The sequence below is a fragment of the Elaeis guineensis genome, chromosome 14 (genome assembly GCF_000442705.2).
Source record: "Elaeis guineensis isolate ETL-2024a chromosome 14, EG11, whole genome shotgun sequence".
Lineage (NCBI taxonomy): Eukaryota > Viridiplantae > Streptophyta > Magnoliopsida > Arecales > Arecaceae > Elaeis > Elaeis guineensis.
This window is the reverse complement of record NC_026006.2, coordinates 67,467,656-67,483,686: the sequence shown is the minus strand read 5'-3', so window position 1 is coordinate 67,483,686 and position 16,031 is coordinate 67,467,656. Positions and strand designations below refer to the sequence as shown.

Genomic DNA, 16,031 nt, shown 5'->3' with positions numbered 1-16,031 from the left:
CGTCGATTCCACGTGCAAAAAATTGGAAACCACTGTTCGAAATGGGGGAAAAGATCGCATTTGTGCAAACGTTCGGGCCGCTTCGTAATTGGAAATCAGACATACGGACCGCCGGACCAGAGTTAACCGGTTCACATGCTCCGCAAGTTGGAGCCGTCGCGAAGTCTTTTATTCCGCCCCTCGCCGAGAAGGCAGAGCAGGGCGAGACGGTAGAATATATGCTGCCGACTCCCTCTGCTCTCCGCTCCATTACTTCGGTTGTCACTCTCATCACTGCAGAGGGATCCTCACTCTCCTCATCTTCTCCTTTGTTCCTGAGCTAAGCACAAAGAAAAGAAAGCCAGGAAGGGACGACCAACGAGAACGAGAGATTCTTGGCTTCTTAACCCGGATAACGATCTTTTGTCCGCGAATCTATTTCTCCAAAGACGACTACTCAGATGGCTTTTGCCCTAAATCACCCGGTCTCCAACCGAGTTACTGAAATCCGTCGCTCAGAGGTGACGCAATCCCGCATCACCTTCCTTTATTTCTTCGCGGCTTTCAGTGGCTTTTTTGTTTTTTTTTTTTTTTTTGATAGTATCTTGATATCAGAGCTGGAGCTTGTATGGATCTTGTGGGCGTCTAGCTAGGGTTTCTACTGTAATCTGTTCGAAAACTGATACAGCCTCTGGATACATTCCCGCGGCGCCGATTCTTCTTCCCGATGGACCATGGAAGCAGGTAGGTTCTTTCCCCTCATGAAAGAGATTATCTTTTTATCCTCCCCTCACAGTAATCTTGGACGCTAAAGTCGAAACCTAGAAGCTTATGGATAACGGCTTTCCATGTGATGTCTTATCCATCTTTTATTTTTTTTTTTTCGCTTCAATAAAATTCTGCATTGATCATTCCCTGTCATGCCGGGTTTCGTTCCAACTTCCATCAATTGCACAACCTATGATTGGTTGGTTTACTGAGGCTTTATTGCCTCCTCGGAAGCTATACTGGCTACGAGGAAGAAAGACTGCTGAAATACTCGAATCACTATTTGCTTAAGTAGCTAATCGCCAACAACATCATCTAAAGCACAAATAATTATGAAACTTCGCAAGCCTAAACCCTTCTTGTAAGAGGAGATTCTGTAATGGTCAATCCATTACAGCTCATGTCTTGTGAGTGTATCATGAGCTTTTACTTAGTGCTAGCTTCAATTAAGTTGTAGATACCTGGTGGTGTTACTGCTCCAAAAGGATTCAAAGCTGCAGGCATGTATGGTGGGCTGCGGGCAAAAGGACAGAAACCTGACCTGGCTCTGGTGACATGTGATGTTGATGCAGTGGCTGCGGGTTAGTACCTTACTATGCTACACTATCATGCTACCCTAGCCGTAAATTAAGGTGCATGACAAAAATCTGCACGACTATGGAGTAAAATGAACTGCCATGTTTAGAGACATCCTTTTTTTTCAGCTGTTATTTGCTAATATTGCTGTTTCTGTTGGTCTAAAATATGGGTTTGCTCATGTCACTGTTTCCAAGTTCTAGAATGTGCTCATTTTGAGTTTCCAGCACCATAAACAAGTATTCTTTTTTCTATCAATGATCAAGCAAAGAAGCTCTAATCATGTCAAGCCCTTATGATTGCAGGAACTTTTACGACAAATATTGTTGCAGCTGCACCAGTTGTCTACTGTAGACATGTACTAGAAAGTTCCACATCGGTGTGTGATTTCTACTCCAATTGGTCAATTTGATTTGATGTGCTGGTTTATGAACTTGCTAACATAAAGTGAAGAGGTGGAAGATCCTCTGTTGTTAATAGGTTAAACTGGCAGATAAGACAAGTTCTGATGGTTTCCTTTATGATTGTTATTAATCAATCTGATCAACTTCCTTGGGGATCTTTAAATTTGTCCTTTCCTCACAAAATTTATTGAGTTTACAAGTTTCCAAAATTTACAGGCACGTGCGGTATTGGTAAACGCCGGGCAAGCCAATGCTGCTACAGTAAGTGCATGCATCAGTTTTGTTAGTTTCTATGTGCTGATGTATCAGAATGATGTTCTGTACATGAGACCTTACTTCTACAGCTTTCATCAAATGAGGCTAAAGTAATGTTTGGCATATTACAGGGTGATGCCGGCTATCAGGATGCAGTAGAATGTGCAAGTGCTGTTGCTGAGGTTTTCCATTTTTGAAAGATTATCTTCTGTACCTCATATTGACTACATGAGCTTTGTGAATATTTGGTCATGTTTCTGCTGCAGCTTCTCCAAGTGAGACCGGAAGCAGTATTGATTCAATCCACTGGTGTTATTGGTCATAGAATAAAGAAGGTACAGCAGCATATAGAGGATAAGTGTATGTTTAAAGTTCTGTTTGAAATTTCTGCAAAGCTTCATGTTGTAAGTCTCTATATCCAGCTATTTTGAATTGGACAAAAAACTCTAATTCCTGATGTGCGCCTTGTCTTGAAATATATGTTGCCATTTTTAAAAAAAATCTCAGCAAGTTTCTGCTTCTCTTGAATTTTTGTCTTCCAATTAATGCTTGATTGTATGTCTGCAGGGGGCTCTTCTTAATTCACTCCCAGTACTTGTTAGTTCACTATCGTCAACTGTTGAGGGGTATTTCTCACTGTATTCCTTTTTTTTTTTTTGAGATTGGATAGTGCACCTCCTGATAATTGAGCTTGCCAGTAAAATGTTATTTTGTAACTTTTGGATTATATAAGCTTCCTTTTATTCTAATTTTTTGCTTCTCTTTCATAAATAATTGTTTCACAAATGTATAGATGTGAAGAAGAGTCCATGAATCACAATAACATCTCGGTTTGTGCTATGAAGAAACTGTAAGAAATGCTAAAAGCCATCAGTGAAACAATAAGACTTTCATAATGTGCCGCATAAGTATATTAATTGCTCGGGTAACAGGTAATAGAAGTTCTAGCTAAAATGGGAAGTGCAAGTTTCAGCATTTCAGAATCACAGACCTGATTATCCGTTAGGTTTTCTAAAAGGTTTCTTAAAGCGTTTGTAAGAGGACTCCTGTGTAATGGTTTGAAATATTTAATATGTTTTAGTCTCAGGTATTTTGCACTCCTTGTAAAGTTTTAGCTTACATCAGTCTCTCTACCTCTGCAGTGCAGACTCTGCAGCTGTAGCCATTACTACCACTGACCTTGTAAGCAAGAGTGTAGCTGTTGAAACAGAGGTATGAACTACTGGTTTCTGCTGTAGTTGAATATTGTAATTTAACTACCGACTACTATGATAGTGTGGAAATATATTCTAATTTGAAAGTAGTAAGTTCATTGCAGTTATTTATGCTCCAAAAATTTGGTGCAAGTTAGCTTGATCATCTAGCAAACTCTTTGAATGGATAAGGTTGCAGGGATGCCAATAAGAATAGGGGGAATGGCAAAGGGTTCTGGTATGATTCATCCAAATATGGCAACCATGCTTGGTGTATGTCACATCTCTTTCTCTCTTTATTTCTCTCACTCCACCATGTCAATGCATCTTCTGAATGATATCTATGGTTACTTATTGATGTCTTAGGTGGTAACAACCGATGCTCTTGTGACAAGCAATATTTGGAGAGAAATGGTGCAAATGTCAGTGAACAGAAGTTTCAATCAAATAACAGTAAGTAATGCCATTTACTTGGGATACATCAGCTCCAAAAGTTTTTTCAATCTAGGAGAATGATAAAACATTCCAGATTTAATGATCTCATCAGTGCAGACCGACTGTGCAATAAATGGTCTCATGGGACAAGAAGCAAATGAATATTGGACAAGTAATTTTTGGTTTATTGGGTTTGGTTAAGTTGGCATGAAGGCTTGCTGCGATGTTCTGTGCTTTGTGGCTTGTCGGATGCAACTTTCAGCTTCCTTATTTCATGGTTGATGTTAAAAAATGTTTGTTTTCAGAACTTGTCTATTACCATTTGGTGGTGTGAAACATATAGCTTGCAGTCCTTGACTTCCTGCATTCTGGAAATTGATGTTGTGCTAGTTTTGACAGGGTCCTTGTTGTCAAGATCTCTTCTTTCCATTTTTGTCCTCATTCATCTACCTGTTCTCCCCCCTGCTCTGTTCTCTTGGGAAAAACTAAAGGAAGCCACAAAAAGGATAGATCTATCTCAGTTATCTGTTGGTGTTATAATTTGTGCTTAAGCTTAAGCCAAGGAGTTGTAGTCAGATCATCGTTTTGGAAACTAAATATTATTTCATTTATTCTATTTCATTATTGGATTGGTGTCTGATAGATATGATCGTGCATTTGGTGTCAGTTTAGCACCTAACTCAGTTCACTGATGTCCTGTTGAAGGTAGATGGAGATACAAGTACCAATGATTCTGTTATCGCTTTGGCTAGTGGAATGTCTGGCTCAGCCAAGGTTTCTTCACTTAATAGCTGTGAAGCTTTTGAACTACAAGCATGCCTGGATGCAGTGAGTTTCCTTAGCTGTTGATTTTTTTACATTAAGATGGTCTTGGTTCTATCACATTATAAGAAACACTAACAAAAATCATGTTTGCGCAGCATGTAGAATAATGATGACACTAAATTTTCTGTTTACTCATATTCAATTTAGCTGTGCAGATTGATTGGTTTAAACACTAATCAGTATCTTTCTTGGATACCATTATCAAAATACAGAGCATCAAGCATGATAATCTCAATATTGTCTTCTTGAAGTACAACTTGTTCAGATATCTATATCTCCTCTGCAATAGATAGAGCAAGACTTTTGTTGTTTTAGTTTTGTCTCTTTAAGCCTAATAGAAACCTGTGGAGTGGTTAAAAATTAGAAATTGCATATAATTGAGAAGGTATAGACATAAGAAGACCTAGCATGTAGCACAAGGAATCATATTGTTGATATGTGTATGCATATATGTGTGTGTTTATATAGATATAGATGTAGATAAATTTCTAGATGTAGATATAGTAGGGTCGATTTGATTTTTAATGAGCACCAAATGGTAATGCATTAGTTACTAAAGTTTGCTAGCCTAGTGATTTGGACTGATGGATGGCCACAGGCATTGTTTGATCTTATGAGAGTGGATTACATTATATCAACGTCGCCTTATTCTCATGCTTTCTCATGCTTCTTTTCTGTTTTATTGTTTGGGAGACCCGGCTCATTTTTCCTACCAAAAAAATAAAAGTTTGCTAGGATAAAGAGTACCCATAAGGAAGCAAAGACACTAAAATCTATCAGAAGTATCTGAAAGTACTAAACACAACTTGTTTTGTGAAATCTCCCATATTTTCTGCTCAACCTTTTGTGAGTGATATTCTTAGTGTGAATTAGACCACCAAAAAAATTATTTTTAAAAAGCAGACTTCTCCAAAATGTTGTCTTGCTTCTCTATATCCCATCAACTAAGCAGCTAAAAAAATCCTTTGCAAATCTCTTGCCACATTGGTCCTCAGTAGCTGCTAGGCAAACTTGCAAGCCGGTCTCTGATGCATTGTAAATGTTTGGAGAAGTGGGTTTTTGGTGATGCTGAGGATGCCAACTACATAGAGGATTGCACCATGTTTACATAACCACATGCTCATCTATTACGTCATATGCCATGACCTAAAGTATTCTTAGTGGGCCAGCAGCTCCCAATTAGCAGATAATTATATTTTTGCATCATTATGGCACTTGCTTGTCAAGTTACACTCCCCAATAACAATATAAGAGAACAAGTTTGGAATGAGTGGAATACAAGTGCATGCAGAAAGATTTTGTTATCCTTACAAATCCAACTTGCTTCATTTCCCATCAAGCTCTCTCCTGTGTGGATTCAAATTTTCTATTAGTTCCAATCCAGAATCATGTATAACATATTGATGGTATGTAAATCTCTTCTGTGTTCATTCTTACCTTCATTTGTCTTGCTTTTTTCCATTCCCTAACACATACTCAAGATTTCACCTTATTGTGGCCATCTGTGGCCTCACCACATCGAGACCAGACATTTTTTTTTTTTCTTACTTTGTTCTCTTTTGTTGCTAAATTTAACCTTCCTTTTAAGTAGTGTTGCATAATTCTATCCCTCCTGCCACTAACATGCTTCCATCTCAACATCTCTGTCTACTTTGCTCATCTTATTTTAATGGGTCCTCCTTACTCCCACAATTTTGGTTTTAAAAAAAAAAAAATTCCACCTCAACTATCTTGTAAAACTAATATGATTGCATAAAATGAATTCCACATGTGATGTCTTAACATTCATTTCTCCACTTGTGCAGCATGAAATGGAGTCACTAGATATGAGAAAAATAGGAAAGGTACCTTGATTTGCATGATTTCTAAGCATGTAATTCTCAATTGATCTAGACACATTGTATATTAGCAAACATGAAGGTGCAGATAGCATTCCATAATCCACTTATTAGAGCATCTCCATGGCACAATATGGGGGAAGAAATCATAAAAATGAGTCCAGTGGAAAACCTTTTTTTTTTAAAACTTTATGAGTCATCTTGCTTTATGAAATTTTGCTTGCTTAACCTTGTACGAGGTGGATTTAGTTATTGTTTCTTGAGGCAAGATAAATATTGCATATTTTAAAGAAAACTAACTTCCATATGTTGATCACAAGTTGCAAACTAAGCCAATTATAAATTTGTAGTCTAAAAACTTAGTTTATTGAGGGAAACTAAAATTTAGGCCAAAAAGGCTGCTTACATTCAATTATATATTGATGTCCAACAGGCTGTAAGTTGTTCTTCTAGTTTTCTTGATGAGGCACCCAATTTAATGTCTGTATTTCTGTTATAATGCCTTTTGGATTTAAATGGTACCACGTGCTTGTTGTCTTACAATTCCTTTTGTTGTTTTAGTCTGTAAGTGCTAATTGATGTTCTGTTGCATTTGGTCTTACTTTTCAAATTTAATTTATTTTATTTCATACGCAGAATATGCATCTTTTATCTTATATAATGGTATTGAACTATAATTTCCATCCCAGGTGATGCAAGGTCTTGCAAAATCAATAGCATGGGATGGTGAGGGTGCGACATGCTTAATTGAGGTTCCATGCAATGACAGAAATCCATTTTTATATTTAGCACTTTCATATATAGTGTATTAGCACTATACGATTTTGAAAAGATGGATGAAAGCTGCATGATATTACAAACATAGCTCAGTTGGCTCACTTTCAGTCTTGTTTATGATTTGATGCATGTAATTCATTTCAATAGTTTTCTTTGAAGATGTTCCATAAAAAATAGAAGTGGCAATCACTTTATACAGACAAAATTTAATGATCCGTAGGTTTCTGTGACTGGTGCAAGTAATGAGGCAGAAGCAGCAAAGATTGCTCGCTCAGTGGCATCTTCTTCACTTGCAAAAGTATGTCTTCTATGTTAATGCATTGTTCACTTTTTGATTTTAAAGGGAGTGAACTTACTGCTAGATTATTTTTTGTTGCCAATAATTGATGCAATGTTATTTTAGCCATTTTAAAACATTAATTCAAGATCTATAATTTCCACTCAGGCTGCTGTATATGGTAGAGATCCAAATTGGGGTCGCATTGCATGTGCTGTTGGCTATGCAGGTGTCTATTTCAATCCAAATGATCTTCGCATATCCCTTGGAGATATTCCACTAATGAACAATGGCCAACCACTTCCATTTGACAGGTTTGAGAAAGCCTAATATCATATACAGAATGAGGATTTAGTTTTGGCTTTGTGCCTTTTCTGTTGAGCAACTCTCCACGAGATGAGATCACTAGCACTTCTAAGTCTTCTAAGGTTTAATTGACTGAAGTTCTTTGCACGAATTTGTGTTGACTGCACAATCAATAGAATGAAGAGAGAAGAACTGATGTCGACATTTTATGATGCTATACATGTCAACCATTTTGACAGTTTAGGGGACATGGTTGAATTGAAGATAATATCGTAAGAATATCAGCTGGTATTGATTTAGTGGCACAAGAAACTCAACGAAAACATTTTACTGCAAAAGAATTGTGAATTTATTAGATTCTTTTTTTTGTAATTTTCCTATATTTGCAGATTTATATTTGTTTCTGGGGGTGTGAGGTAGGAAGCTATGTGGTGAAGTACAGCTAACAAAGTAAATGCACCAATAAGTTTGAGGAGGAGAAGAAAATTGGTCTGCTAAAGTAAGAAAAAGATATCTTCTGGTGGTTTAGTGGTTAAATAGTGGTTGACAGGTTGATAGTAGAGAAGGAACACTAGTTGTTCATGGTATACAAGAATTGTAAACGTCACAAACATTGGATCTAGGAGGATGTTTTGGATTTGTTTAGATTAGATTCATCCGTATTGAGGAGATTAAGAGACATGTTTTAGTAATGAATTAAACCTCTCGAGAATTAAATCCTTTGGTCTATTGCCAGTCATATCATGGATCTAGGAGGATGTTTTGGATTTGTTTAGATTAGATTCATCCATATTGAGGAGATTAAGAGACATGTTTTAGTAATGAATTAAACCTCTCGAGAATTAAATCCTTTGGTCTATTGCCAGTCATATCGAGTAGTTGCTCCTTAGCAGAAAAGAACACTGGAGCTGAGTATAATAAAAAAATTTCACAGCTAGAATGTTTGATACCATAAAGTAGTAGAACAAAATGATGAAAGAGCGGCATCTCACAAACACATATCACGAAACTTCCTGGCTACTTTTCCTCAACTATTGGTGGTTTGGATTATTCAGAACCAACACAAAAAAATATTGGCATTTAAGTTATGCATCAATACAAAATAATAGCAAGGCAGATCCTTTATTGCATTTATGTTTAATGTCTGCTAACAAATTGGTAAGTTTTCTGCTGCAGAAAAAAAAAAATCCCTCTGAGCATCATGTTATAAATTCATGTATCATAATTGATGAATGAAGAAGGGAGGAAGCTAAAAATCTTGACTATCCAAATATGTTTGCCTGGGGCATCATTTCACCTGTTTCTCTCTTGTTCAATATTATTTAAAAGCCTTGGATTCTTCTGCATGATCGTACCTTCAATATTTTGTTGCAAAAACTGGAACATGAATGATAAATATCATGCATTAGCTGGATTCTGTTACATCTTATCATTGTATATTGCGCAGATTTTCTTTTTAATCATGATTCAATACTCACATATTAAGATCTTCTACAGCAGTTTTCTTAAGCTTCAAAGCTTCTTTTTCTCAGGGCCATGGCTAGTAATTATCTCAGGCTGGCTGGAGAGACCCATGGGACTGTTGAAATCCATGTGTCCGTTGGTAAGCTTTCAAACTGTTCCTTCTGGACAATCACACCGAATATATATTGGATGTTGAGGACCTTTCTTATGTTCAGTATGTGCGGTTCCACATGGCAGTGAAATTAGGGATTAAATAATTGGTATTCTTGGGCGATGAAAACACTATAGCATCTCTTTCAAACTAGTTCTTCACATGTGAATTATCTTAGATGATTTTTATCTCGGTGGAAACTTGAAGGTCATTTTTGTATTCTCCTTTTGACTAGTGCAAACATTGTTCCCCTTGCTGCATGGATGGTAACTACATTGACAGCCTGAACCAAATAATATGGCCAAATCTACATTTTTGGACAACATGATCAAGAAGCAGTCAAGCTGATACCCATTATTATGTATTGCCAGAGCTGCCGCATCCCTTGCTAGAAAAAGTCCTTTATGATTAATAGGCCTCCTTGTTGTTTTGTTGATACATTGTATGTAATTTTCTTTCATTTTGAGCTTAAATTTCCTTCTCAAACACTTTTGCTAATGACAGTTTTTTGATATTACAGGGACTGGCCAAGGAAACGGAAAAGCATGGGGCTGTGATTTAAGTTATGATTATGTCAAAATAAATGCAGAATATACTACATGAGACTCAAGACTGCATTTCATTGGATTGACTTTTTAATTCTGAACTAGAGTAATGCCCAATAAACAGAGACGGCCTCTTCTGAGACCCAACCCAGAAACATGAGGTAGAAAATCCTTTCCCCTCTGGAACCTAATTTCTGGAAATCAATAAAAGCAGCGACTAATTCTTGTTATTCCAATAGGTACGCGAGGACCTAGTAGTTTGGGATCAGGTTGCAATGCTTTAAACCATCATGCAACCCAAATTTCAGGATGATATTTGGTGTCTCCATATGCTATAACAAACTTTCGTTTTAGCTGCGATGTAGAAACTTCGCTGGTTTTACTGTTGTACAGAACTCCCAGGAGTAGTGTAAACGAAGATTCGTTGGTGCAATGTTGTAACACTGGGATCCGAAAGGGAGTTTAAGGTGAGCATCTGTGAACAGTTCATGGAGAGATGTGAACTAGAATTTGATAATCTTGACACACTGGTGAATGATGAATCGAGTCCTTTTTTCTCGGTGGTGAAAGAATTGGATCAACTTGCCAGTAGCAACTGCTCCGTAGAACGTGTTGGGTATAAATCCGATCGCTTGGGTTGGATTGAAGGTTTATTCTAGTCCAACTCGACCTTTTAATCTACCACTTTAATCAAACTTAATCCCATCCTAAGCTAAATTTGTGTTGGGTTGGGTTAGTAGGTCGGGTTGTTCCATGTTAATTGGACTGAACAGGGAATTTTAAGATAGGAAAAACGATTCATGATATTTTTCCTGCATTGATAGCTATTGGATTAAGGTCTTCATCGTTCACCAGAGAACACCATACTGATGTATAAAATTTAATATGACAAAATATAAGGAAATTATATTTTGACCTTAATTAGCTTGAGTTTCATACCACCAACCACCGCTAACCCCAACCCACACCCCTCCCCTTTAAAATTTCTTTTAATTATATTCTTTATGCTGAAAGTCATTGCAGTGTGATCTTTTCATCCATTTCTAGGTATTAAGAAATTGCATCATCTAACTATCAAAAAAAAAAAAAAAAACATCATGGAATCATTAGAGAATAACTTAAACTTTTCAATAGATAATCAGATAAGGATAAGACTGGGGAAGGTGAAATTATCGTATCCTTTATCCTCCAAGACTAACAGATTAGCAAGCATTTTGGCATATATTATTCATGCCATGCGTGTCTACAATCATCAGAGATGTACATGCATACTTATGCTCACCTTCCATTAACAAAATGCGTTTTTTTTTTCGAACGTCCAAGTGAGGAACAAAAAATATCTTTCACTTAACCATCGAGGTTATCCATTTTTTCAGATAATGTTAGCAATCATTGGTTGTATATTATTCATGCCAGATATATCCAGAGTCATCAAAGTAGCACATACATATCTACACTACCTTCCATCAACAAAATGTGTTGTTAGCAAAAGAGCTGAGCTGCATATAAGAATATCAGAACCTTAGGCGGCGCATCAGCGATTGCAGATGTAGTTCCGCCATGCCATCTGCACAGCACGCGCAGGTCCCGCACAACCGACAAAACCCCAAGGGCACTTCCGACAGGCACTGATAAGGACCCAGACCTATTTCCCTAGTTATCAACGCCTCCATGCTGTCGTGGACAACACGAACAGAACCACGCCCGCCCCACGAGAAAGAGAAACAGAACCCCCACCACGGAGCAGCTGCCGTGCTGCTTCGTAACCATACTTCCGCGGCATGAAAATGATAACATCCCTAGTTAACCATGATACATCTGCAGGCTGGGAAAAGGAAAGTACAATAACACACAGAATTTGGATGGTAAGATAACAGATATCACACGCCCATAAACCATGTCTCCTCAAATCTACAATTTTAACACCATACTAGGCTCCACCGTGTTTGCGTCATTCTTTCATGAGTTCGATTGTTCACTATTTCAATGGATAGCAGATGGTCAAACTATTATTTCAGACAATTCAAGCTCTACCCCTTGCTAAAAAACAACCGCAGTCAGTATGATTTAAAGCAATAAAACGATGCACAAGCTAAGCAGAAAGAAGATGGCAAGAAGCTGTACGGCACTCAGGGCATTACAACAAGCAGCTAAAAGGTCCCAAACAGCCTGGCATCCACCCGCACAGACATCCATGATCTACCACACCCAAAACATCTGCGTATCGTTCAGTTTCTAAATTCGAAAAATAAGAAACAACACCGCTTTATTGTCTTCAACCCACTAAAAATCTTCCAGGCAATAAGTTCTTCCAATCACAACAAAACTAGCCAGCACACACTGAGCATTTTTATCACGCATTATTTATCTACAATGATCAAGATGATAATTCGTCCACATTGCCAAAACTGGGATCCATTCAAGAGGCCTCAGCTGTAGAGAGATTTACTTTAGCAAGTGCCTCCCTCAGGAAGCCACCGCCACACTTGGATTCACGAGTGCTAACTGCATACTCTAAGACTTCCGCATTCGATTTGCCATATCCATCCGACAGAACCTATCTCCAGCAACTGGTAACCTGAAGAATACATAGATATTGCATTTAAAACTACGAATTTAGATGCATGGTAAAGAAGCGCCATCCACACAAACAAAGCTGGAAACGAACCTCATATCCAAAGGATTGGAGACTGTGCCTGTACTGCCATGATTTGCGTGTTTCCTTTCCATACCGCTTGCCCGATAGGACTTGCCCTTGCTGTGCTTGTTCCTGTGGCTGTCCTTTTTCTTGGCCTTGGGACGTTGGTGATGGCTCTTCTTCACTGTATGGGACATTGATGTGGCAGGTGGATCATAAACCTCGGGCGCCCATTTCACATGCAGCTTCACAGTGGGGGATGTCCCATTTTGTGCACGGCCTCCCTTCATGGCAGAAACAAGCTTCAAAGAAGTCTGAAACAAAACAACAGTGTCTTCAATAAATTTGGAATAACAAATATGAAACTTCCGAAGCACACCCTGAACATATGCTGCCTTTCAAGAGGAACATCACGGAAAAATTTTGACACATATTTTAGACAAGATTATACCAGGTTGTAACAACATGGAAAGCCTTAGTACCGGACTACATGCCTAACATGCATATAAATTCAATTCGACATTTTAAAAAATTCCTAAAAAACACACAAAAGATGAGAGTGTGGACCAACATACAGAAGGTGTCTCAAATGCAATACAAACAGGACATGGAGGTTGCACGTATATCTGACCTTTGATGGAGTTATTTCCAGTTCATAACATAAAAACGAGAAAAAAAAAATATCCTTTTTTTTCTAAATCATTTGGTCATTAATTTGTTCCACAAGAAGCATAGAAGTCCATTGAGTATAAAATTCCTTCATATAAATCTTGACAACTTTTTCAGTAACTTATAAGAACCACTTTTAAGATTAACATTCACCTCTCTTGAACTGCTCATGAAACTTGAGATCAACCAGAAAGTCAACAAGAATGAGAGGTGAATCACATGACAGCAAGCACCAAATACACCTACAGAACTCAAGTTACCAATTAAATAAATAAAAAGTGATTAGACGAGAGGAACTTACAGGCAGAGACATTGACCGTGCATATGTAGGACTCTTAAATGTGGAGGAACATCGGCCTTGTACTTCTATGCTTGATTCCTCATTACTTCCCTTAATTGGCAAAATGTCCAATTGCACCTCTGATGAGCAAGGAAATGTTGCGCATTTGTTCAAGCTTTTGAGCTTCTTTGCATCCAAGGAAACAGAATCACAGGACTCTTGGCAGGTTTTGATCTCTTTTGAATCGAGTGTTTCTTCTTGATCAGAAATTGCATTAGGGTCAGATATTCTTCCATCAAGATTTGAAGCATGCAGAAATGCACCAGGAACGGTACCAGCTTCTCGCACTACAGAATTATCTTCCTCACTAACAGAAAAATGTCGAGCACCTCCTGAGGTGTGATTTTAGCAGTTCCTTTCATATTGCAACATGTACCCTCTTTATGTTCTCTGTGTGATTTCTCACAGCTAAGGTTATATACAGATGTCTCACGGCCAATATCTCCTGAAATGATGTTAGCACAAGGAGTGGAACTGTCCATCCAGGTGCTATTGTAATGAGAACTGGCAGAGCATTTTTGTTAAAAGTTGATCCATCTTATTTATTCAAATTGGCATGATATTTAGCCAAAGATTAAACAATATTGCCACGAAAATCATCTAATATGGTTCTCATGACTTAATAGGAATATCATTATTACATCAAATTCTATTCAACAATAAACAACTGATTCATAAATAAGCTGGCAATGCACCATTCATGGTGGATCAAGAGAATAAAGAGAGAAATTTGTCCGCAAGAAAATCCAGTAATACTAGAGGGCACATTGTTTTATACTTCATGGATCATCATTGAGCAAATCAACATTAAGAACAAAGCTTGCAGTATCAGACTAGGACCATCTGGGTCCAAATGATAACTCCAATAGAAAAAATAGTTATGCAATAACAGGGAAAAAAAATCTAGGAATGCTAAATCTATATATGCAATGCTGACAGATTGTTAGAAAGTTTAGTCATTGGCTATAAAGCAAATTAACACTTTAAACAGGTCTAGAAGCGTTGCATCCCATGCTTCCTGTTCAAAAGACCTGTTCAACTTTCTTGAACTCAAGGCAGTCTGCATAGGGTAGTCTATACAAGAAGATGCACTTTCCATTGGAGACAATACAAGATTTTAGCATTTCCATTCAAGAGACAGAATCATGTTTAATGAAAGATACATGGCAAATTACAGTTCTAAGTAGTAGACCACTTCTAAATGCGATTACTATCTAACAAAAATCACATGGGGATAGACCTTACCAAGTAGAGACAATCCAAATAGGAGATAAAAAAGATTAGAAGATTAGAGCTAAAGGACGTTACAGAAGTAGCACTGCCCTTTTTTTGGATAGAAGCAGTCTACCGATACCTGGAAGCACATGCTTTTATGTATTCATTTCATTCGCATGATGGTAATCACAGAAAACATTATGCATTACATATATGCATTTTCACACAGTATGCATCCATGATTTGCATATTACTTTCATGGACACTCAAGGTCCAGTCAATAGGGGATTAAAAGATTGATACTTGTCCCTCAAACAAAATAGAAGAATATTAGAACTAGAGGACATTAAAGTACCATAAGCAATTTTCTGATCGGTACAGGCCTACTGGTATCTGAAAGTACATGTTATTCTGTATGCATTGCGAGCCCAAAAATAAAAAAAAAAAAAAAAGAGTTGCATCACACACCGTTGTGGTCAGGCACATCCACGCAGCATGCATGCCTCATGCATATTACTACAGAGGACAATCATCGATATCCAGTCAAATACTAAAAGCGACAGCCACAAATGTATGCAACACATTGACAAGGTCTAATACAGATAAAAAAATACATATTTGTCACCAATCCACAGGAAGTATGATTCATTTAATCAAGGGCAGATAAACAGGGATCATCTTTTGTCAAATTCTTTATCAGAATTTGAATGAAAGAAAACTATATTTGACCATAATAACATGAAATTAACAAATCCAAAAACATAGGCCTAGCTAATGATGTCAAAACACCAAATGATCATGGTTATTAATTTGCAGTAAACTTCATACGATAAAGTATTCAGATGATTATTATTGTAAGTAGCCCATTTTCAAGGATGGCCTGTAAAACGCTTACACTAAAGCATAATTCTATAATGACGGGAAATGAAGATAACTTTTTGGAAAGTTTTCATATGAATTTGCAAGAGCTGACAAAAAAAAGTTTGAGTTTGATAGGTATTTAAGTTGGGCAGCTAGGTCCTAAATCTTCCATCTGCTATCATGCATGTCTTAAAGAAGGTTGCAATTTCCTATGTCAATGGCTATCACCTACTCTCTTTAGTTGGATGCCATCCTAGAATAAGATAGAATTCCTTGCAGGTCAAATATCCTTCTGGGTTTTGAGGATAGCACAGGGCCCTTTCTCACCAGTATTTGTCTTGCATTGGAATGCAGCACAAATCTTTAAATGGTTAGCATCAAACTAACATTTGGTCTTTACAATTTTCTAGGTCCTTCAATGGAAACTTCTCAAAATATTGCAACACTCCATAGATAATCTCATTTTGATGAGAAAAGGCTTAGATGATGATGACAAATTCATGTGTATATAGTAG

At 37.4% G+C, this 16,031-nt stretch overlaps 1 protein-coding gene and 1 non-coding gene across 3 annotated transcripts; one reads left to right on the top strand and one right to left on the bottom strand.

Annotated features, from left to right (window-relative positions):
• The first annotated feature begins 190 nt into the window (after positions 1-190).
• On the top strand, positions 191-10,352 carry LOC105056975 (arginine biosynthesis bifunctional protein ArgJ, chloroplastic). 2 transcript variants are annotated; one of them, XM_010939380.4, is made up of 18 exons: positions 191-500; positions 595-723; positions 1,205-1,328; positions 1,629-1,702; positions 1,944-1,988; positions 2,114-2,164; positions 2,249-2,317; positions 2,550-2,608; positions 3,125-3,194; positions 3,368-3,448; positions 3,542-3,628; positions 4,316-4,438; positions 6,963-7,025; positions 7,271-7,348; positions 7,496-7,641; positions 9,166-9,236; positions 9,769-9,954; positions 10,033-10,352. In XM_010939380.4, exons 1-17 carry the CDS (start codon positions 441-443, stop codon positions 9,849-9,851), a joined length of 1,413 nt encoding a protein of 470 aa, XP_010937682.1. In that variant the 5' UTR covers positions 191-440; the 3' UTR covers positions 9,852-9,954; positions 10,033-10,352. The 2 variants fall into 2 exon arrangements, with proteins under 2 accessions (XP_010937682.1, XP_029123924.1); XM_029268091.2 differs by lacking the exon at positions 191-500 and having other exon boundaries at positions 1,199-1,328.
• Positions 10,353-12,042: 1,690 nt separating this feature from the next.
• Positions 12,043-13,944, bottom strand: LOC105056976 (uncharacterized). The gene is made up of 3 exons (XR_012136666.1): positions 13,402-13,944; positions 12,462-12,745; positions 12,043-12,371 (listed from the first exon to the last, which is right to left on the bottom strand). It is a non-coding gene; the product is annotated as an uncharacterized protein (transcript).
• Between the last annotated feature and the right edge of the window lie 2,087 nt (positions 13,945-16,031).

Bases quoted from the DNA above. Each gene is read 5' to 3' on its own strand.
- LOC105056975 (XM_010939380.4), top strand. From the start codon at position 441: ATGGCTTTTGCCCTAAATCACCCGGTCTCCAACCGAGTTACTGAAATC. The intron at 724-1,204 runs GTAGGTTCTTTC...ATTAAGTTGTAG, and splicing joins CCGATGGACCATGGAAGCAG to ATACCTGGTGGTGTTACTGC. The intron at 2,318-2,549 runs GTACAGCAGCAT...GTATGTCTGCAG, and splicing joins TTGGTCATAGAATAAAGAAG to GGGGCTCTTCTTAATTCACT.